The sequence below is a fragment of the Rissa tridactyla genome, chromosome 2 (genome assembly GCF_028500815.1).
Source record: "Rissa tridactyla isolate bRisTri1 chromosome 2, bRisTri1.patW.cur.20221130, whole genome shotgun sequence".
Lineage (NCBI taxonomy): Eukaryota > Metazoa > Chordata > Aves > Charadriiformes > Laridae > Rissa > Rissa tridactyla.
Window position 1 is genome coordinate 42,666,214 of NC_071467.1, and position 22,889 is coordinate 42,689,102.

Below are 22,889 nucleotides of genomic sequence, written 5' to 3' on the forward strand. Positions count from 1 at the left end.
AGTTTCTGAAAATCAGTACATTGCTTAAACCTTTGTGTATGCATGTGTGTGTGTGTATAGATGTATGTGTCTGCCTATGTGTACGTGTATGTATGCCATGGGAGGGCAGCAGTCAAACCTGGGAAGGCTGAGAACTTAGTTTTATTTGGTTTTGGTTTACTTCAGCAAGTTTTAAGTCTAAAGTGTTTATGTTTTACAAGTCCAAAATGAATCATGCAATTTGTAAAGGTTACCTCCTAGTTAACACAGTGTGTGGTTTACCAGGCAAGTGGGAAGTTTCTTCCAAATACTTGATTAATCTATGAGAGACAGCAATTTATCTATGGGGTGCACAGACTGCTGCGAGGAAGGTGTTTGTCAGCTCTCCTTGTGTAGAATTAGATACAATTCCAGCAGAAGAGTTCTGTAAGCTGTGTCTCGTTAAGCTCAATTCTGTCTTACTGCCTTTGTGTTAAATTATTTCACGCATGGTCATGGATAAATCCTTAAATTTGCTCACAAGTACTTAACATTGACGATGAAAATAAAATACAGACTCTGTATGGCTAAGGGGGCATGCTGTAAATGAGCAACATCAGAGCTCTGACATAGAAATATCAACTATCAAACATTAATGACAAATAAACACAGACTAACCCCCCAAACTCACTGAAGTGTGTCCTCACCTAAAAATTGTCCCCTCTTAATTTGTCAGTGTCTGACTCCTTAACCAATAAAGCACAGAATTGCCCAATAGTTTACGCGCGCTCTTCAGCTTAGGCGTATTTTTCTTCAGCAGTATTTTTACAAGAATCTTCTTCTTACTCACTAATGCAATCCATGTAACAATGTACTTACACTGTATGACCCATTTTAATCAGGCGGGTTTCATACGCTATAACTTAGGGCAACTTCTGATAATTTGCAGTGGCCCACCAGAATCATAGAATCACAGAACGGTTCAGGTTGGAAGGGACCTTAAAGATCATCTAGTTCCAACCCCCGGCCATGGGCAGGGACACCTCCCACTAGACCAGGCTGCTCAAAGCCCCATCCAGCCTGGCCTTGAACACTTCCAGGGATGGGGCATCCACAGCTCCTCTGGGCAACCAGTTCCAGCGTCTCAACACCCTCTGAGTGAAGAATTTCTTCCTGATGTCTAATCTAAATCTACCCTCTTCTAGTTTGAAGCCATTACCCCTTGTCCTATTGCTACATGCCCTTATAAAAAGTCTCTCTCCAGCTTTCCTGTAGGCCCCCTGCAGATACTGGAAAACCACTTCTAAGGCCTCCTCAGAGCCTTCTTTTCTCCAGGCTGAACAACCCCAGCTCTCTCAGTCTGTCCTCATAGGAGAGGTGCTCCAGCCCTCTGATCATCTTTGTGGCCCTCCTCCATGGCCCTCCTCCACCGCTCCAACAGGTCCATGTCCTTCTTATTTTGGGGGCCCCAGAGCTGGACACAGTTTTATGTCTAGAAAGTATTGCTACGGGCATCTCACAATGTATTATCTTTATCCCTAAGTTTTGGGATGTTATTCTGTAGCAGCAGGTCACAGATTGTTATCCCTGGTCCGTTTGTGGTCACTGAGGCCCCAGTAAATTAGCTGTGAAACCTCCCCTGCCTTGCCAGTGCCTCCAGTTAGAGCCTCAGTGCTTTCAGGTAAGGAGAGCCCTTGCTTCGTTCTCTTGAACACACGGAGTAACCTTACTGGGAAGGAAAAAATCATCAAGCAGCTGTTTGGCAAAGTGTGTTTGAAATTTGATCTTATTATTTATAAACTAGCGTTTAACCTTTTTAAATGTTTACTGTTATTATGTCTTAGTTCCAAAGATCAGCAGTAAAATGGCATCACAATTCTTGCAACGCAATTTATTCTTCGCATTTGGGTTTACCTCTGACTGCTTGAATGAAAAGCTGCTTGCATTTACTATTCCAAGGTGTCATTTGCCTCACCAAAACAACCAAACTCTGAAACATGAACTTGATTCTTTTCTGGCTTGTGCTTGTTGTTAAAAAAAATAAAATGGTTAATCAGTGCCTTGTCTTCAGAGCAAGCCTGTGTATGGACTGGCTTCAAATAATGGTATCGCTTACACCTGTGCGATTGATCATCTCAGAACTGCTTTCAGGCACCTCTGAATATCATTTGAGGTCTATGAGGTGTGACTGGAGGCAGCATTTGGACCATGAAACACTATATGCGTAAGGAAGAATGTACGTTCATCATCAAATCCTAACCTGAGATCACAGGGACTGACAGTAAATGGAGAAAAGAGAAAATTTTGATTTGAAACTGGGAAGAAAACCTCTCAGAAGTCACTAAGGCACAGGCTAAGGAACTGTGTTGTTTTGAGAGTAGGACTGTAATTTAAGTACTTAAGAGAGAAATTTGTCAAGAGATAAATCTTTAGCAAGATTATAAAATAATTTAGTAGAAATAAAATGCTACCTCTATATTGCAAAGCAGTTCTCAGAAGCCACTGGACAGCCAGGCCTTCAAGGGTTTGTTACATGGTGCACCAACCAAATGTACAAAGAAATAAAGTAATGATTGTGAAGAGGAATATAACTACACTCTTCAGCTCTCTGAAATCAGTTCCAGTCCCCAGTTCTGTCCTTCTCCTGTTCTAGACAAAGCTTTGGCTCTTGAGAACCATAATCAACGATGCATCTTGATCAAAATGAAACTCTGATGTTTGGTTTGTGTCCTCTGTTGTGGTGGGTTACATCCATATCAGTCCTCTAAGGCCCTCGATATCAGGGCTGACTTCTTCTGACCAGCAACTCAAAGACCAGCAGTAGTAACTAACAGTAACAGCAAACAATGAGTTTCTATATTCCTGATATGTAAGTGAAATATAAACGGGTGAACTGAGCGAGACTGGTTCTGTGTTCCTGCTCAGCTGGAAGCACAGATTAGGCTGGGCAGCTGTTGCAGCATCAGACGCGTGGGCATGTTTCGTTTGTGGAAATACAACACACAAACTTGGAATAAAACCATCGCTGCCGCAGGTTACGGTAGCTGTGACGTATTGCATAGCTGTGACATATTGCAGCCCTGGGGACGCAGGCTCTGTGTTTCCCTCTTGTCACTTGTAGAAGTTCCTGTTGCATTCTCTGCTGATGACTTCTGGTTCATGCAGCTTCCATTTCGCTTGAGGAAATAGCAGGGAAATGGCAACAGTGTGGTTGGAGGCTGCCGTGGGTGCTGGTGCGGTGCTGTGGGTTCCCCTGGGGAAGGGGCAGCTTGTCCCCAGCAGACCTGTTCCCCTCTGAAATGGGGGACACCCCGTGGCTTCCTCCTCCAGCACTGCTGGAGCTAAGCGGGGCTGTGAAGTGTCGCAAGGACATCCCAGAGCAGTTGTGTCTCTGGGCCGAGTCATCAATGGATTACAGGAAAATAACATTTATTAAGATCAAACGACTGCTTGCTTTTACATCTGCTCTGGTCCTCAGCACTCAGCTTGAGACAGGACAGTAAGTTACATTAAGTCTGTTTAGATCCCAAAATACGCCCATCTTCCTGTTCAAAAACTCAGTGTATTCCCCAAGAACAATACAACATCCCTGCCATGACAGGGGCAAAATAGAAAGTTTTTTAGCAGAAAAGGGTAACAGGAAAATTACTAAAACAGGGACAACTGAAACGGGACAGGAGGGGGGAGGCGGAGCAAGGAGTTTCAAAAAATTAGTAGGGGAGGTCTGGTATATCCTTCGGGATGAGATTTCAACCAAATACATTTGGGAACAGTCCTAACTCTCTGTTTTACAAACATAGATCTCTGATTTACAAACAGAGATACAAACTATCTCCATAGAATCATAGAATAGTTTGGGTTGGAAGGGACCTTTAAATGTCATCTAGTCCAGCCCCCCCTGCAATAAGCAGGGACGTCTTCAACTAGATCAGGTTGCTCAGAGCCGCCTCCAACCTGACCTTGAGTGTTTCCAGGGATGAGGCATCTACTACCTCTCTGGGCAACTTGTTCCAGTGTTTCACCACCCTTATTGTGAAATATTTCTTCTTTATATCTAGTCTAAATCTACCCTCTTTTAGCTTAAATCCATTACACACAGGCCCTGTCCTATCACAACAGGCCCTGCTAAAAACTTTATCCCCATCTTTCCTGTAGGCAGCCTTTACTACTGAAAGGCCGCAGTGTCTGCCCAGAGCCTTCTCTTCTCCAGGCTGAACAACCCCAGCTCTCTCAGCCTGTCCTCACAGGAGAGGTGCCCCAGCCCTCTGGTCATCTTCATGGCCCTCCTCTGGACCTGCTCCAAAAGTTCCATGTCGTTCTTATGTTGGGGGGCCCCAGAGCTGGACACAGTACTCCAGGTGGGGTCTCACCAGAGCGGAGTAGAGGGGCAGAATCCCCTCCATCGCCCTGCTGGCCATGCTTCTTTTGATGCAGCCGAGGATAAGGTTAGCTCTCTGGGCTGAGTACACATTGCCGGCTTGTGTTGAGCTTCTCACCCACCAGTACCCCCAACTCCTTCTGGGCAGGGCTGCTCTCAATCCCTTCAGCCCCCAGCCTGTATTGATATTGGGAGTTGCCCCAATCCACATGCAGGACCTTGCACTTGGCCTTGTTGAACCTCATGAGGTTCACACGGGCCCACTTTTTGAGACTGTCCAGGTCCCTCTGGATGTCCCATCCCTCAGGAATGTCAACCACACCACTCAGCTTGGGGTCATCTGCAATCTTGCTGAGGCACTTGATCCTGCTGTCTACATCATTGATGAAGACATTAAGCAGTACTGGTACCAATACAGACCACTGAGGGAGACCACTTGTCACCAGTCTCCATCTGGACATTGAGCTGTTGACCATTACCCTCTGGATGCAACCCTCCAACCAATTCCTCATCCACCAAACAGTCCACCCACCAAATCTGTATCTCCCCAATTTAGAGAGAAGGATGTTGTGGGAGATCATGTCAAAGGCCTTACAGAAGTCCAGATAGACAATGTCCGTAGCTTTTCCCTTATCTACTGATGTAGTCACTCCATCACAGAAGGCCACTAGGTTGGTCAGGCAGGACTTCACCATATCCAGACTTGTCCAGATATGTTCCTATAATTGTCAGCTTAACAGGTCCATTCTCAGGCCCTTCACCCACACATCCTTCTACCTACTCCCTCAACCAGCTTTCCCTTTGAACCTTCTCTGCCACCTTCACCCGGTGAGAACAGGTTGTAACAAGTGCACTTCTCCCATGAGAAGGCTGAAGTTCTCAGAGAATTCATAGCAGACATTGCTTCCCTGCTTTTGTATGCTATATGGCACAGAAGTCCATGCAAGAACTGGAGCCCTAATAGTGCTCAGAAAATAGGCATAAAAAAATCCTTTCTCTCTCCAGTATAGCTTCATCTGCTTACTGCAGCTTTTCATTTCCATCACAACTCACCTACCCAGGAAAAATTCTCTGCAATGATCAGAAAAGTGAAGACTTTTGCATACAAGCATATTACAGTGCTGCTCAAAAAAAGGAGTGTAAAATACCTGTTGCCTCCATGGCTTACTTTACTGCATATTTAAAACTACACTAAAACTCTTTTTGTCTCCCCCCCCAGCCCCAAAGCATCCCTGCATAACTGATGTTGAATCAGTGCCTCGGGCCAGAGAGCTGCCCCTAGGAGAGGACAGCAGCAGGGTATTACCTGTCTGGCTTGTGCTTTACAACAGAAAGCTTGTAGGGTGTGATAGCACCAGAGGAGTCCAGGCGTCTCTTGTACCATTAAGAGTCCCCCCTGGGAGGGCAAGGAAAGAGGAACCTTGTGTTGTAAGGCAGTCCCATCTGCAGGGACCCTCCCACACAGGGCCACTGAGTGTCTAACTCCTGGCACTCTCACTTGTTAACAACTCCTGTAATGTGTATTAATGCCTATTTATCTAGTTCTTCCCCAGACTATCTGTTTCACACTGGCAGGTGATAACCCAAATTCCCCATTCTCATTCATCTCTGGTTTAGGTTTACTTCCCTGTGAATTGCAATGACAAATTTCTCCTGATAGTCCTAAGTCTCAGTACCGGGGAAGATCTCCATCGCTGATTTGCTACACTGATGCCTTTGAAACCCTCTGACTGAGCTGATACAGAGTTCCAGTAGGGTCAAAAGATGTCTTTGGGACATTATGTTTGGCTGTTGAGGTGAACAACTGAACCCATCTCAAGGTGGAGAACACTCCAGTTCTGCTTGCACATGTTCTGAGCACCCTTGAAACATCCCTCAGCATGTCTGTGCGGCACCTTCCTCATCCAGAGAAACAAAAAGTGAACAGAAAACACCAGGAAAACTGCAGGAACTGCCTGCGGAGCCAGTGCTGCCCAGAGGTAAACTCTGGAGAAACAGGCACTGCCAATCTTTGAAGTCCCTTGGCAGCATCTGTATTGGCAAAGCCAACATCCAGAGGGAAGTTCTGCAGGGCAAGGAGATGGGAAATGGCAAGCAAGCTTTCTAAGATATTTGTCAGCGCGTACATAAACATACTTACTGGAATATTCAAAAGCACTTAGCTGTATAGTTCTCATGAGTGTGCTCTGATGCACGGGCAGTACAGCAGGTACCAAACACTGAGGCAGTTAGCGTGAGCACTGTGAATATGTGAAAGCAGGGTCAAAAGAGCAAAAGCCCCTCTGAAAAGACACTGGGACCAGCAAGGCAAAATTGTGCTTGTTTGATTTCTGCCAGAACAGCTCTGTAAATTTAGCAACAAGTTTACTAAGGAAGATCCACATAAAATACACACCTGTAATAACTGTGGGGGGGTGTGTGATGGGATGATGACCAAATATTTATGTATAATTCTAGTTACTGTATCCAATGGGTGATACAGAGCAATCATTTGACTTTATGGTGCTATTGAGGCTGCTGTCCTGCATGGGCAGAGTTGAGCAGCCAAACCAGTCCCCTTGTCCCAGTCATGTTTAACCGGTAAGTTTCTACAAACACACTTTTGTATTTGGTTATGCCTGCCACAGCCTCCTCAAATGCTAGCACTCGCCATTTCAGCTGCTTCCTCTGACAATGACTTTGAGCTGTTTAGTGCATCTGACGATGATCGCTCCTACCTGGAGCCATGGTGAAACGCATTCACCAATCACTGCTTCATTTACTCCCAGGGCATTTTGCTAGAGGTATTCAATGGTCAGAATGCCTGTCTTTTCTCTTGAGATTAGAAATCGTGTGAAATACATATGACTTAATATCTTTTTAGCTTTAAATCCATTTGCCTTGACTTTCTAGAGATTTACTTCAGGGTTGGAGAAGAATGTTTCCAGGTGAGCCTGATTGGGTTCAGCGAGTTGTGACAGATGCAGTTCATTTGGGGGTGGGAGGGAGAATGGCAAGAGAGGATAAAAGGCTTTGGAAGCTGCTGTAGAGCCCTTTCTGTCAGGGGAAACTTTCCAGTTTTCTGTCTTAGTAACTGAGTAACTAACTGCCTGTTGTTTTCTCTATCTTATTATGCCATCACCTATTCCTCTTAACTGTTTTCTTCCTTTGGAGTTTTCCCCATCTGTGGATTTGCGACCCTGCAGCAGCCCCTTAGTTATCCCTGGCAAAGACAGCAAAAACTTCCTGGGGGGAATTCCTGCAGCCAGGACTCGCCGCTTGCCTCCCCGCCTGGCCTGGTGCTCCATCGACTGGGATCAGCTCTGCCTCCTGCAGCCCTTAGGCTCTGGAGGCTTCGGTTCTGTCTACAAAGCCACCTACCACGGTGCAACTGTGGCTGTGAAGCAGGTGAAGAAGAGCAGCAAAAACCGGCTGGCATCACGACAGAGCTTTTGGGCTGAGCTGAACGTAGCCCGGCTGCAGCACAATAATGTGGTACGTGTGGTGGCTGCCAGCACGTGTGCCCCGGCCAGCCAGAACAGCCTGGGCACCATCATTATGGAGTATGTGGGCAACATCACCCTGCACCATGTAATTTATGGCACCGGTGACGTGTGGAGACAGGGTGAGGACGACGAAGGAGGATGTGGAAGGAAGGCCCTGAGCATGGAAGAGGCTGTGTGCTATGCTTGTGACATTATGACCGGCTTAGCCTTTCTTCACTCGCTGGGCATTGTGCACTTGGACCTGAAGCCTGCAAACATCTTCATCACTGAGCAGGGAGTGTGCAAGATTGGAGACTTCGGGTGCTCCCAGAAACTGGAGGAGGGCTTGTCCCAGAGCCCCCATGTTTGCCAGCAAGGGGGCACGTACACGCACCGTGCCCCCGAGCTCCTCAAGGGGGAGAGGGTCACTGCCAAAGCAGACATCTACTCATTTGCTATCACCCTCTGGCAAATTGTCATGCGAGAGCAGCCCTACCAGGGTGAGCGGCAGTACGTGCTCTACGCTGTGGTAGCCTATAACTTACGCCCTTCGCTGGCTGCTGCTGTTTTCCACGAGTCACCTGTGGGCCAGAGACTCCAGGGCATCATTAGCTGCTGCTGGAATGCTAAGGTCGAGGAGCGCCTGAGTGCAGCCCAGCTGCTCCCCAGCCTCAGGGCCCTTAAGGCCAGCCTCTAGGAAAACTCAGAACTCTTAATGTTTCTTTTATTGTCGATTTTTCTCTCCTTCCGCCTTTCCTCCAAGTGTTTAGCCCCTGCGTGATCTAAAGGCTTTATTGCTGGTTTTTATACTTAAAAAAAAAAAAAAAAAGAAACTGCTTTGTTCTAAGAAGATTATAAATAAAGAGATTTAACAAAACTGTGGGGTTTTTACCGTGGGGGGGGGTAAGGAGCAAGGATCAAGATGTTGGCAAATAGGACTTTTTCTGGTTGATCTGTTGTGTGCTGCCTTGCTCAGGGAGAAAGTGGGGAATGTGATGTGCAGAAAGTAAGTTGTTTTCAAATAAGTGAAGTACAAAAAAGGGCTGCTTTTAGAAGGTTCTTTGTACATAATACCTTTCGGTATTTCCAAAATGTCAGATAGGAGTAGTTCTTTACACTAGCTAGGTTTGTGCATTGGAGCTTTTCCTCTTCATTTACCAAGGAATGAGTACGCATCACAAATCAACGAATGCAGAAAAAATAAGTCGAGTGTCGGTGGCTTTCTTTTCTTGTTCTTAAATCCACTAAATTTCAATAACTATGCTGTTTTCTGAAACACGAAGTGTGAACTACCCAATCTCCCCATTGAAGTAAGGAACCTTTCTCACAGTCTAAGGCTGTTAAGAGTAAGAAGATACATTAACAATCTGTGCTTTTATAAGGCCTCCATGCTACCAGGTGTGTTAGATGCAAGTTGCTAGTTGGTGTATTGTAAATTTTGGTATCTGAAGTACTGTAAGAGCATCTTGTGTGGAATAGAAACTTCCCAGGTTTTGGAGGTACAGAGGGAGTTTAAAAAAAAAAAAAAAAAAAAATTTGAAAAACATGAAGGGAGATGTATAGGTACAAAACCCTCATATATCAGGGGAAGGGGAGGATTACTTGCCCTTCATGATGCATGGGTCGGTATTAGACAAGATACTGGACGTACTGAAAAGGAAGATTGCTTAAAGCAGTAATAATGATACTCCACAGGTGCTCAAAGCATACACTATTGAACTATCCTCTGTGCTGCTTATGTCTGATCTACTATCTTTCCTAATCTGGTTGTAACATGTCTGGGAAAGGAAGTTCTGTAGGCAATGCTGAAGAAAAAGAGCTCTGATCCCTGATTTATCAGAACTGATAATTATCGATCCGAAATCTCAGCCCTTATCTGGAGCTACGAAGATCCAACTGCTGTAGCTAATACTGCCGTCCTGCTCAAAGACTTGCTTCTTTTTAAGACAGGACAAAGAGTGATGTTTCAGTCAAATTGTTTTTCTTCTTTCCCTTTCCTCCCCCTTGCTTCCATTCTGGAAAAAAATCCCAAAGGAATTCAGCCAGTTTCCTGATTTCTGACACACATCTGTTCTTAGCCCCGTGAAATCCTGGAAATGAGCAACTATGTGAATTTGAGAGGATTCTGTAGGTCTTTATGGTATTTGGGTTGGTCATTAAAATTAATGGTTTATAAAGCATATCTAAGCTTAACTATTTCCTGCTCTTCTGTCCCCCTTAAGTAGAACTGTAAAATGCCGGGTGGAATCAAAAACCCTAAGGTAAATTCTGGAATAAGTTTCCTGTGTTTTCTCTGTCAAAATAATTATGCTGTAGAGCCAGAACTTATGGGGTTTTTGTGTTATGTAACTTTTTTTAATAAACTATAAATAGCTTATAAAAGTTATCATAATAAGACACTTACCTCTTAAAATTATTAGCTGAGGGCATGTAAGATAAAATTTTGGATAAAGCCACTGGCATGCCTTACCTTAACATGTTTCCCCACTCTTCAAAAGAATATAATAAAAAATTGCAATTAAAGTTTTTTTAGTAGTTCCTAGGTGCCTATGTGTTGTATTTATTTTGCCAACCTAGGTAGCTTGTTGCTTAAACTGTTAGAAATTTAATGGTACTTTGGAACCAGTAAGTGCTACTCGAGTCTCTGTGAAAAATCAAGCACCCTTCAAATTCTCTGTCATACTTCACAGAAGAATACTGAATGGCCAAGCCCTATTCTTGAAGCATAATCAGCTCTGCAGATGTCTCCGTCGATTTTACTGGATTCTCTCTTTTGAGAGCTAGTAAGAACTTTGCACAGCCCTCAAGATGTAGGCACATCATTATCTGCTGTCATCATGATGTGTTTTATTTTTTAGTAGCTTCTAAGATTTGATTTGCTTCTTTTTGATTGCTAATGAGCTTTGAGCTAATACTAATCAAGAAACATCTCAGGCATGGTAGCTCAGAATCCATGGTTCTATGTGATGAGGATTATTTTGCCTGTGTGCCTCACTTTACATCAACCTACCTTGGATCTCCTTCTGCCAGTTTGTAGCTGGCCCTCGCACTCACCGCCCTAACTAACTCCAGCATCAGCAAATTTGTTTATCTTACGGGTCACTTTCTCGCACTTCATTTATGGGTTTGCTGAGCAGTACAGGACCCTGTGAAACACCCGTGGACGCTTTCTCTAGTTGAGAAAACTGACACTTTACCCTCCGCTCCTATCTTTTGACTTATCCAGCCCAGGATTTTCTCTCCTAAACGTGTCTACTTAGTACCTTTAAAATGTTTGCGGTGAAGGGTTTTTCAAATACCTTTGGGAACCCAAAGGGAACATATTAACCATCTCCTGCTCTGCACGCTGTTGGTGCTCCTCAAGAATTCTAATATAATTCAACACAGTTGTGAAGCACAACTCCTTCCAACCAAAGCAATATTGGTTCCTCCTAAACAAATAATATCTATGTGTCTGTTAATTCCTTTAATATAGTATCTGCTAATGTATCTTGTACAGATGTCAATCATGTAATTAGAAAAGTTATTTCTTAAAGACTTCCATGGGATATGGTCCTGGAGAGAAGAGAGGGCACCTAGTTGATTTTCAAGGATTGTCTTCTCCAAGCTCAAGACTGGTCCATCCCAATGAGCAGGAAATCAAGCAAAGGTGGCAGGATGCCTCTGGGGATAAACAAGGAGTTCCTGATTAAACTCAAACATAAAAAAAAACCCAAACATGCAAGAGCTGAGAGACCAATGGGAAATTGGGAGCAAAGAAGACTTACTGTTGGCAAAGAAGGATGCACTCACAAATGCTGATGGAACTCACTGATATCACTGTGAGGGCACTCATGATTATCTTTGGAAGGTCGTGGTGGTCAGGAGAGATTCCTGAGGACTGGAAGAAAGCAAATCTCACTCCTACCTGCAAGATGACCAAAACAGAGGATCTGGAAAACTACAAGCCAGTCAACCTCACCTAAATCCCTGGAGAAAGCGGTGGAACAAAAAATTCTGGAAACCATTGCCAAAAGTATGAAGGACAGCAAGTGATTGGGAGTAGTTGTCATGGATTTATGAAGACCAACCTGGTAGCCTTCTGCAATGAGATTACTGGCTGCTGGATGAGGGGAGAGCAGTGGCTGTTGCTTATCTTGACCTTAGTCTGGGTTTTGGCATTGTTTCCCATTACATCCTTATAGAGAAACTGATGAAGTACAGGCTAGGTAGTGAAAACTGAAAACTATCTGAGCTGGTGGGCTCAAAGGGTTGTGATCAGTGGCATGAAGTCCAGCAGGAGACCAGTCACTAGCCACATATCCCAGAGATCGATACTGGGCCCAGTACAGGTTAATATCTCCATTCATGGCCTGGATGATGGGACAGAGTGCACCCTCAGCAAGTTTGCAAGATGATCATAACAACACGTGTATTGCTGAGACACCCTATGTAGGGGAAAACACTTGTGAAGTTTGCTTTCAGCCTCCCGAGAGGGAAACAAACAAGTTCGCTCACTGTTCTGTTTAGCTTTTCCAGCACACAAAGTTTCTATAGTCTTAAGACTGCACTGCTGTGCATCTCCTATGGTATATGTATGTCTGTTTTCTCTGGTACTGAATTCTGCCACCGGTCACAAGATTTGCTGAGGTTTCATCAGGGAAAGCTTGGAGAAAGGTTTCCCTGTACAAGCGTTCAAAGCAAGGAGTAATAAAAGTGCACCTGACATGCAGAGGAACAGAGAGGCAGAATTGAACCCAGTGTTTCATGGCCAAAGAGATGTATTCAGGTGTCTCCGGAGCAGTGAGATGCTTTCCAAGAACACAGACTTCCATCTTTCTCTCCCACATAGTGTTGGTAAGGCCTTTTATGAAGCTTTAATCTGAAAAGTAGAAGACTCAAGCTCACAGCCTTATTCTATCTGATGGGAAAAGAAAAATCCATATTAATTAAAAATTATGCAGGTTCTCTGAAGACCAGCTGGATCAAGTCACATAAGTTCTAGGTGAGTCCAATGTGGAGATCTGGTCAGAAACAGAAGAATTAGTCCATGAGACATACTCTCCAGTAGCACATGGCTGATCCTACATTAAGATTTGAGATGCCCTGAACATATCAAATAAATTCACATCTATGCCTTTGTGTTCTCACTAGTGATGAATGAGAGCAAACAGAATATCTGTTACCCACACACTCAGCATTGCTCAGGGAGGCCTTATCGCTCTCTACAACTACCTGAAAGGAGGTTGTAGCGAGGTGGGGGTTGGTCTCTTCTCCCGAGTAACAGGCGATAGGACAAGAGCAAATGGCATCAAGTTGCACCAGGGGAGGTTTAAATTGGATATTAGGAAAAAATTCTACACCGAAAGGATTATTAAGCATTGGAAGAGGCTGCCCAGGGAAGTGGTTGAGTCCCCATCCCTGGAGGTATTTAAAAGACGGGCAGACATAGTGCTTAGAGGTATGGTTTAGTGATAGGTTTTGTCAGAGTTAGGTTGATGATTGGACTCGATGATCTGAAATGTCCCTTCCAACCTAGGCAATTCTATGATTCAATTCTATGATACAGAATTGGATGGAGTGGTCAACACCTCAGATGGTTGTGCTGGTATTCAGAGGGATCTTACCAAGCTGGATGGGAATAAATGCAGCAAACTGCAAAGTCGGGCACCTGGTGGAGGATAACCCCATGCAGGAGTACAGGCTGGGGGCCGACTGGCTGGCTGGAAAGCAGCTTTGCCGGAATGGACCTGGAGCTCCTGGAGAACCAAGCTGAACACGAGCCAGTGATGCACCCTTGTGGCAAAGGCGACCAACAGCGTCTGGGGGTGCTCTACCAAGGGTGCTGCCAGCTCTCCCAGAGCATTGCCAGAAGAGATTATGCACCTCTGCTCACTCAGCCCTGGCAAGACACATCTGCAGCTCTGTGACCAACTCTGCCAGAAAAAGAAAGTCATGGATGTACTGGACCAGGAGTGCAGCAAAGGGCCATTAAACCGATTAGGGGATTGGAATCTTTGCATGTGAGGAGAGGCTGAGGGATGGGACCGTTCAGCGTGGGAAGAGAAGGCTCAGGGGAATCTTACCAATTTGTATAAATACTGATGGGAGGCAGCAAAGATGGAGCCAGTCTCAGTGGTATCCAGTGACGGGACAAGATGCAATGGACAGAAACTGAAGCACAGGAAACTCCATTTAAATGCAGGAGGAAAAATTTTTACTGTGGGGGTGGTCAAACACTGAAACAGGTTGCCCAGAGAGGCTGGGGAGTCTTCATCCTTGGAAATGTTCAGAACCCAACTGGACGCGGTACTGAGCAAGCTGTTCTAGTTGACCCTGCTCTGAACAGGGGGTTGGACTAGAAAATCTCCAGAGGTCCCTTCCAACCACAAAAGTTCTGCAATTATAATAACATTTATAGATGCTTGAATTTCAGACAGCTCCTGAGTTCTCCTACAAAAATGTTTCTACTATGAGCCTATTTTGTGTTTCCTCCAGGGACAACACACATGCAAGGAACACACCTTGATTCTTTGCAATAGCTTTGTTGTCTTGGTGGGGATCAGGTTTCAATGATGAGGGGTTTTTTGGTTTGGTTTGTTTTTTCTTTTAAAAACCTAACTTCAGTAGATCTATCAGAAAGGCTTGACAAATTTCTTGTTCTTGATATTCTGAAAATTAAAAATTATGGGGTTATGTTAGTTCCTTGAAGTTTTTTTTCCATCTATTTTTATATTTAGTTCACCACAGTTTCAGCCTTTCCATTTTCTTCATCTGGACATGGCTTCAGGTTTTTAAAAGATGCCTTCTTGCTTCTAGAGCTGGCATAAAAGCTAATGAGTGTAACTGCAGATTGCTCTTTAACTTTGTCACACTTGCACACCTTCATATAAAATTTTAGCAGAAGCCACATGATGCTAGCAGAGCAGTTGCAGACAATTGTGTTACAACTGTTATGGGCTTCTGTTCATCCGAATTTTCCCCCAAGTCTTTCTAGAAGCTGGTTTTTTTCTTTATCTCTCCTTCCCCATACACATGTATGCAGCCCAGTTCCAGATGGTTAGCAAGACATGGTTATAAGTCAAGATAAACCTTAAGGGCTATTTGTACCTACTTAATTTATTCTCCTCTTTCCTGAAACTGATCACCAGCAGCTTGATCAGCCTAAACAGAAGATTTATTGATGGCCTGGAGAAAGTGCTGCAACCAGGTAACTGCAGTTTATCAACATCTTGCTGTGCTTTCTGACCATGAAACACTTGTGAAGCCAGTGGTGAGGATCCTTTGTGTATACATATAGAGAGGTATGTACAAAAGTATAATGAGTTTGGAAGGCTGAACTAGCATTCATGTCCTGGTTGGCTCAGTAGGGTCTAGTAAATTCGGAAGTATGGGATGCAATATTGCACAGATTAAGATGATGCAGCATCAGTGTAAGTCTGGGCACAGTGGTATTGTCATGTGTCTTTTGGCTGTGCCCTCCGGCCCTCTACCAGCCAGGTATGCTTTCTTCAGGGCATGAGATATTTGATGCTAAGAACAGGCTGGACATCCTCAAATAAGAGTGACCTTGCATCTTGGCAGTGCTTTTAGGAAGGGACAAATCCTCATTTGTCCTAACTGGCAGATGTCAGATCTCTCACGTCTTACCATCGACCAAGTTCCACAGCTTGATATAATTATTTTCCTTGGCAACTAAACTATTCTTATATTTAGGTTTGGGGTTTTTTTTATAGCAGCAACTTAAGTGCCATTTCTGGGACGCTGGGATGCCCTGACACAGTGGCCATTTTCCCAAGGTGAGCTGTTATTTTGGTTTTGTTTTATGTTCTCTGTTCATAAGTAGCACACGCTGCCTTTCAGACTTCCAGCCCTGCAGCACTGAGAGCTAACTATTCAAAACCAGGTGCATTAGCTCCTGCCTCATAGCAGTCTGGGGTAACCACAGCCTGCACGGAAACTTCAGCTAGTTCTCATCAATCTCCCAGTACCGAACTACCAAATCTGGCTGCATTTACTAATTTCAGAAAGTACATATGAAGAAGATACTGTAGAGTGCTTCCACTCTCATGTCTAATCACCAACGGCAGTAGCTCTGGACATCTTAACCATATGAGAGTGTTACATTTTGTGCTTTCTTGGTTATACAGATATCACCATCTACTAAGGGAAAGCATAAACTAAAAATCCTAATTCTGTCCTTTTTTCTTTTTTTTTTTATAACCCATGTCATCCACCACCCCCAACCTCCCCCACGTGTCTCCTCTTTTCCCTCAAATCGGCACATGTGCAAAACTTGACAGGATGCAGTTAAGAAAGAGATTTTATGTCATTTTATCTAATTCAAACTGAATCCCCAGGTAAGAGCCAATACCAGTTAGTGCTGAAATGGTTTAGGTCAAAATTAAGCTTTTTCATGCTTTTCTTCACAATGAAAAGCAATTTCCACGTGCTCTCTTGAATTCTGTGAAATGCAACAATTACTTTAGCAGTCAAGTGATTATAAGACAAGAAAAGACAGCTAGAAGCATGGGAAGTATGCAATTGTAATAAACAGTTTCGAGGAAGAATGAGAAAGGAGGAAGAGGAAAAGCATGGAAGTGTAATTTCATCGTTCTGCATTACTCTTCACTTACTATAGCTATTACTGAAGGTTTAGGGTCTTTGGTTGCCAAATAGAAATGTCGACAGATATTTCATCAACAGTTTTTTTTTAAAAAAAGTAAGCGTAAGCTACAATTCTGGTGCTATTCTCTTTATTTGGGTGTGGGGTGGGTGGGAGTATTACAGTTAAGCATATTTGATAATTAACCGGGGAACAGTTATCTGTTTCTCTTTGATGTAGCCTCTGGCTTCCCATCAACGAGGAGCCTCTGTAACCCTGCTCCTGGCTTGTTCTGATGTTTGCTTCACTTTCCTTGGAGGCTTCCTCAGTGCTCATTTACTTCATATTCTTTTTTTTTTTTCCTTTTTTTTTTTTTTTATGGTGTCATGCTTTATCTCAACCCAGAAAGAAAGAGATAGCAACACTATCTTCAAATGATAAAAATACTGTATCACTTGGAGGTGGGCACATCCTTAATACAGCAGGTGGAATGGGAAGCATGAAGATGTAAGTGTGAAGATGTGTGAGTTGTGTCTGTATTCTGTGGTAAGATATGTCTGCAGCAAAGAAAACAAAACAAAACAAAACAATGTTTTATAGAATATACTACAAATATTTGTAAATTCAATGCGACTTAAGTGGATGCTTAGTATTTGACTTGTATATCAAATTTTGCAGCATTAGCATCTGTGTTTATAAATTCATCCACTAGAACAAAGATGAAAATAGGGGTAGAAAATGAACAGTTATTTTTAAAATTAACTGTACTTTGAACATGTTGCTTATACTTTATTTTAGCCTTTTATCTGCTGCAAATACCTTAATGCAGTGCTCAAAGAGCCTCTTTCTATGCTTCAGTTAACCCAGCTGCCAAATATTTGTCTGCCTGTCAAACGAAAAGCCTTAAAAACCAGTTAAAGAAGGAAAATGGAACAACAAAAAAAGTCTACTGGCATCTATCCCAGTCTGCCATCAGCTAAGGATGCCATGGGACGATCTGATAGTAGAGGCACCATCTGCCCCTGGACTTCTCGGAGCACGAGGCTGAGTTTCTCTCTTTACCCAGCCTGAAGTTCAATAGCCTGAGTGTTCGGCAGAGCAGGGAGGTGATCGCATTTGCCTTTGCAGGGCACCTGGGATAATAGGGTAATTCATAACTTAATAAATATTCTACTGCACATGTGCCAGGCTACAAAGAGTAAAGTAGGCTGCAAATTGGAAAGGTAAATGTCCAACTCTTTTTAAGTTACTCCCCCCAGAAAGGGCGGAAGGAAAACCAGTTTTATTTTCAAGCCATGTCTTTTTCTCCACCACTTGCTTAAAAAATGGTGAAAGGGTTTTGACTCAGATATGGCCCAAGTGAAGCTGGCCCCAGAGACAAGTATAGAAAGTTGCACCTGAACAGAGCTAGTAAAAAAGCTGAGTGTAAATACGGGAACTGATAGGCTGGAGAGGCTGGATTTTTTTCTTTAATAGTAGTTACTAGCATAGATTATGTAATACAGTAAGTTTAGAGAGGTATCATATACTTCGTCCACATCCTTGTTACTCTCTTATCTAACAGTTCCATTAAAATGGTTTGCAGATAATGCAAAAGCCACACACAAAGCTTTTGAAGGAACATATTGTTGGACTGGCATGACAGTAGACGAATGTCAACCAGATTTCTCTTTGTAGTGACAAAGTGAAGTGACAGAACTTCTCCAGACCTCTCCTAAAGTTGTCAATCCTTATATAGCTTTTGGGAGTGAAATTATTGCTATTATATGTTTTCTAATTTAAAGGGGAGAAAAAGGATATTCTTAAAATTTAATTAATCATTCCTGTCAACAGCTGACTTTCAGAGGAAATAAATTTCTTTAAATTTTTTAAAATGTTTTTACGCTTGCATAGTTCATTTAAAAAGTTGTGTATTGAATTGCAAATAGCATTTGAAAAAGCTCCCTAACCACAAAAATTAGCACTACCCGACCAGTCATAGCAAGGGTGGTACGGAAGAGCCATTCGCACAGGGAGACAAGGGAGGTGGCTGCGGGAGGCAGGGAGACAAGCCAGAAACAGGCAGAGGGGCGACGCCCCCCAAAATGAACCTATTTTCTACAAGCCTTTAAATCAGTGAAGCTCTCGTTGAAAAATAAGTTTATGGTGGCATGTGAACTCCCGCTAGAGCTACTTGCCCACTGGTCCACTGTCAGGACCCCGAGTGACTTAAACTAAGGGTCTTGAACTAGTGCTTAAAATGAGACAAAGCCACTGATCCAGTTCAGAGCCATCACCCATTACCACCAGGTCGTAGCAGTCTCTTGTTTAGTAAAAAGAAGCGTAGCCTTCCCCCTCGCTCCCAGCCCCCCCCCAAACCCAACTGTCCTGGCCCATCAAAATGAAAAACTGGCTCATTTTAAATGCTCTGTAAACCATCACCAGCCCCCAAACTGCCTGCGAGTTTTTTTCTTTCTTTTCTTGATGATTGCACTGTGTGCTAATTATGATGATGATTAGTTAGATTAGTTAGAAATCATTTAGCAATGTATGCTAGTACACAAGTAATGGGGGATTCATTGTTGGAATAGCGATTTCTTTCACATAGAGAAGATTTTAAGAGCAAAAAGCTCAGTTTTCTATATCAAAGATGTGTTGGGGTTTTTTTTCAGGAGGGAGGAGAATCAATCTCTAGGTATTAGCATAAGCATTTGTGCCTGCCAGAACAAAGTGGTTGGCTCCACCTCCCACCAGGAACATTTCAGAGGAGCGTATGAGAAGCATTTCTTCCTCTGAACATGTAAGGGAGGACAAAAAGGAAATATACCTGCTGCAAGGGTGCGGGAAGGGGGCCTTTGATAGAACAAAGTACCTGCTGGGTGCTCTCAGAAACATCTTCTAGCAGTCATAATTATTGAAAAATTATTTTGTAATATACATATTGTGTACTTAAAATAAAAACATGAGATCATAATGCTGAAAAAATTCAAAGTATTAATATTTCTTGTCATTTTTTTCAGGGGATGTGGCTACCATACTCAAAACCGCCTTCTGTGTATACCACAATAATTAATTTTATGTGCCTAAAAATTGAATGCTTGACCACAACGCTCTTAAGAGCTAATTCTATCTTTTCCTCAGTTTTAGACCAGCAGACAATACTGCTCCCCTTGATCTGCGTCTGGAAAACCTGTTGCTAGAGTTTTCCCTGTGCACGGAGGTAGGAATGTTGGAAGTGCGATCGCGTGCATCTGCATATAGTTGCTCTTACAACATTTAAGTCATTATTGCAGGGGAGAAAGACTTTTCTAGTTTATATTATTTCCTGGGAGACTAACCAAACCATATTCCATATTTGTAACAATGATGTTTTACAGACTGGTGTGAAAGCTCATTTACAAGCCCTATTTTCGTTACAAGTGAAGTAGGGACTTCTGCTGTATATTTAGGTGAAAGACAAATTTAATAGAGTTGCTGTACTCTCCTGTAAGCTGTTCTCTGAAACAGAACTGCTGGGTCTTCTATGAAATGACATTACAGCCTCTACGGTTGTTGTTCCTGCCCCCCTACCGCAACCTCATAATTTCTACGTAGTAAGCTGCAGCTGCCACTTTGCCACATTAGCTTTTTTGAGAAGTTAGCAAGCCCTTTGAAACCAAAACTTCTTAATATTTGATGCTTCTTGGATCACTTTCATGTTACATTGTGGATCTGACCAGCTGTTCCGAACAATCACAGTGTAATGATTTCCTCGGTGGCTAATAATTCCTTTTTCTAAACACATCTTTAACACCACGGTATCTCCTTTAGTTCCAGGTCCTAAGTTTTATGTTATTGTTCCTGTTTCTGTCAGGTTTTGAGTAATTTAACTTGGCTAGTTCACAGAGGGTCAGGTCACAACAGGAGAAGCATTACTGAATTGGCTTCAGTCTTTCTTTACAGGTGCCAGGGTTGGGAAGGGCATCTCTTCGCAAGTCCCACAGAAGTCAATCTGACACCTGGATGTAATCTAGATAAAACTGTGAGATGCAACTAATATCCTGGTCTAATAGTCCTGTACCATCAAGATGGTGATTCCCCCTTGCTTTAAATCTCATCACCATCTGCAGCAAGTATTTGCTAAATTTTGTGCTTGATCATCATCTGAAAACCAGTTGGATGAAGGATATAACAAAGAAGAAACTAATCTTAAAGGGATGAGGAAAAACTTCTCAAGTTAAAAAAACCACATGATGCAGTGATGCATTCTATATGAAGAGAAGTTTTTCCTCTAGTTGTAAGGCAGTGTGAGGTCAGGATCATTCCTTGAATTATCCCTGCTCCATGATAGAGAGGCAGCACAAGCACCGTGAAACAATCCCCTCCTCTGTCTCGCCAAAGAATTAGTTTAGATTAAACTGCTCTTTGGAAGAAAAAAATGTCATCAGTGACTTCATAACTGGGCTCTAAAACAGTAAGCAAAAATATACGTGAACTACATATATTGGTAAACATAATTGCTGAAAAATTAATCAATGTTTTCTTCCTCAAGACAGACACCCAACCATGCAGACGCCCTGCTGCTGGTAGCTTCCCACAAAGTCTGTGCCGGAGGCAGACATAAGGAGAGAAGACAACTCCGAAATCTTTATTAGCACAGTGTTGCAAGAGTTCGTACGTACAAGCATGTACCGCTAGTTCCTAAACACTCCGAGTACAAAGCGTCCATAGAGAAGCCAGTGAGTGAATGTAGCAAACCAGCCTGCGTCCTGCAAGCTATTTCCAATTCAGTTGTTAGAAGAGCTCGCTATGTTCAAAGAGTCCCATGGATATTATTTGAGCAGATGCCACTTTTCAGCATGTGCTACAAACTATTGCAGTCTTCTTGAACTGTCTGTTATTTCAAAATAAAACAGATCGTGACCAACAGTGCTGAGCGGTGCTGCCTCAAGTGGCCAAATCTGGATTGGAGAGATTTGCGTAGTTTGGGATACATCTTTTAAACTTCATTAACCTTTCCACACATGAAGTCTTCCAAGGTGATTTCCAAAATGAAAACTGGATGCAAAAATACCAGTTTTGTTTGTGTGCCCACTAGTTCTGCTTTCACTGCACTGATGCTGGGGATTTTTTGCACAGGAGTTGCATGTCGTCCCCCCCCCCCGGGCCTTGGTAACATGGTTTGGATAACAACAGATGATACGGTAGGAATGTGAGTGTAAATAGTGTGTGAGAATAGAATACCCAAATCGGCATGTTCTGAGAGGATGTTTGCCCAAAACTTGATAACGCTAAGAGGAAATTAACAGTAACAAAGCTTGCTTAAAACAATGACCACCCAGATTAAACAGTAACCAGGGGATTAGATACCCTGAGAAAAGAAGTTAGCTTGAGAAGCAGCATGAGAATTTGTGATTGTTGGCAGAAACCTTGGGGTGGGAAAGCAGTACCAGAGGAGCGGGCATCATCGCTTCTAAGGCCGGACTGCTTCCTCCATGTCTCACACGGTAAGTAGCTGCCACCCCACTCCCAGCATAGGCTGGGGGACTGACAGGATGCAGCGCAGCAGCAGGAACAGCCCTCTCAGGATTGCGTGTGGGAGCTCACAGGGTACGCTTTCACTGGCACATGGATTAGCTGCACGGGTACGCCTGCCCACATCTCCAACAAAAGGGATTAAGAGACAGGGGAATCTACGTTCCCAAAAGTGTGAGTCTGCATTTGTCGTCACGCTTCTTGCAAGAGAGGGGATGTGCATATAGAACTGCGTGAATACATAAGTGGGCTCAGTTGTAGAAAGGTACATAAGAAATTCGTAGGTGCTTAAGAACACTCTGTAAGCATCTAGTGTTGTGATTTCTGTTGTATTGCTGACATGGATCCACAATATATAGTTCACTGATTGCTGGCAAATTACACGTGGCTAATCAATAAACCGCATTGGTGCTGTCAAGACGATGCAAGTTGCACAGTTATTCTCTGCAAAAAGTCGTTTCACTATTACAAATTTTACAGAAGCATCACATCCACAGAGCAAGGAGTGGAGAGGCAACAAACATTCTTCTGGACAAGCAGAGAAGACATAATTAATCCGTTTGAAAAAAATCATAAGATTGAACTAGAGGAGGACAAATTCAAACAATATCCTCCTGAAAGCAGCCCAGATGTACAATCCCTGTTTCAGTCCTGAGTGTTCAAAGACATACTGCAGTGATCTGTCACAGATTCAGTGTCACTCTAACGTATTGGCAACTATGGATTTTTTTGTCACTGTGATTTGTGTCAGAAGAACAAGGCAAAACAGGCTGACACAGGAGAAGTTTTGCTCTGTCCAGGTCACTGATATCAGAAGCCAAGTGTATTATCTCTCAGGCGTAAAGTACATATTTAGAAGGAAAGAGCTCATAGTGATAAGTATGAAGTTCATGCTGCCCACTTGAAAAAGTCTCTTAACAATCAATATTTGCAGCAACATTTGTCAACAGTAAAGGTCTCCGTCAAAGCACAATTGCTCCAAGTCACGGATCTAGTTCATGTTTTCCATGCT

General features: G+C 43.3%; 1 protein-coding gene and 1 long non-coding RNA gene across 2 annotated transcripts; both read left to right on the forward strand.

The window, feature by feature from the left end:
• Window positions 1-7,447: 7,447 nt before the first annotated feature.
• Window positions 7,448-8,497, forward strand: MOS (MOS proto-oncogene, serine/threonine kinase). The gene has a single exon (XM_054193554.1). The coding sequence runs from the start codon at window positions 7,448-7,450 to the stop codon at window positions 8,495-8,497; it is 1,050 nt and encodes a 349-aa protein (XP_054049529.1).
• A 7,016-nt stretch (window positions 8,498-15,513) lies between these two features.
• On the forward strand, window positions 15,514-21,188 carry LOC128906383 (uncharacterized). The gene is made up of 4 exons (XR_008465147.1): window positions 15,514-15,578; window positions 16,790-16,891; window positions 19,505-19,583; window positions 20,895-21,188. It is a non-coding gene; the product is annotated as an uncharacterized LOC128906383 (long non-coding RNA).
• Window positions 21,189-22,889: the final 1,701 nt, after the last annotated feature.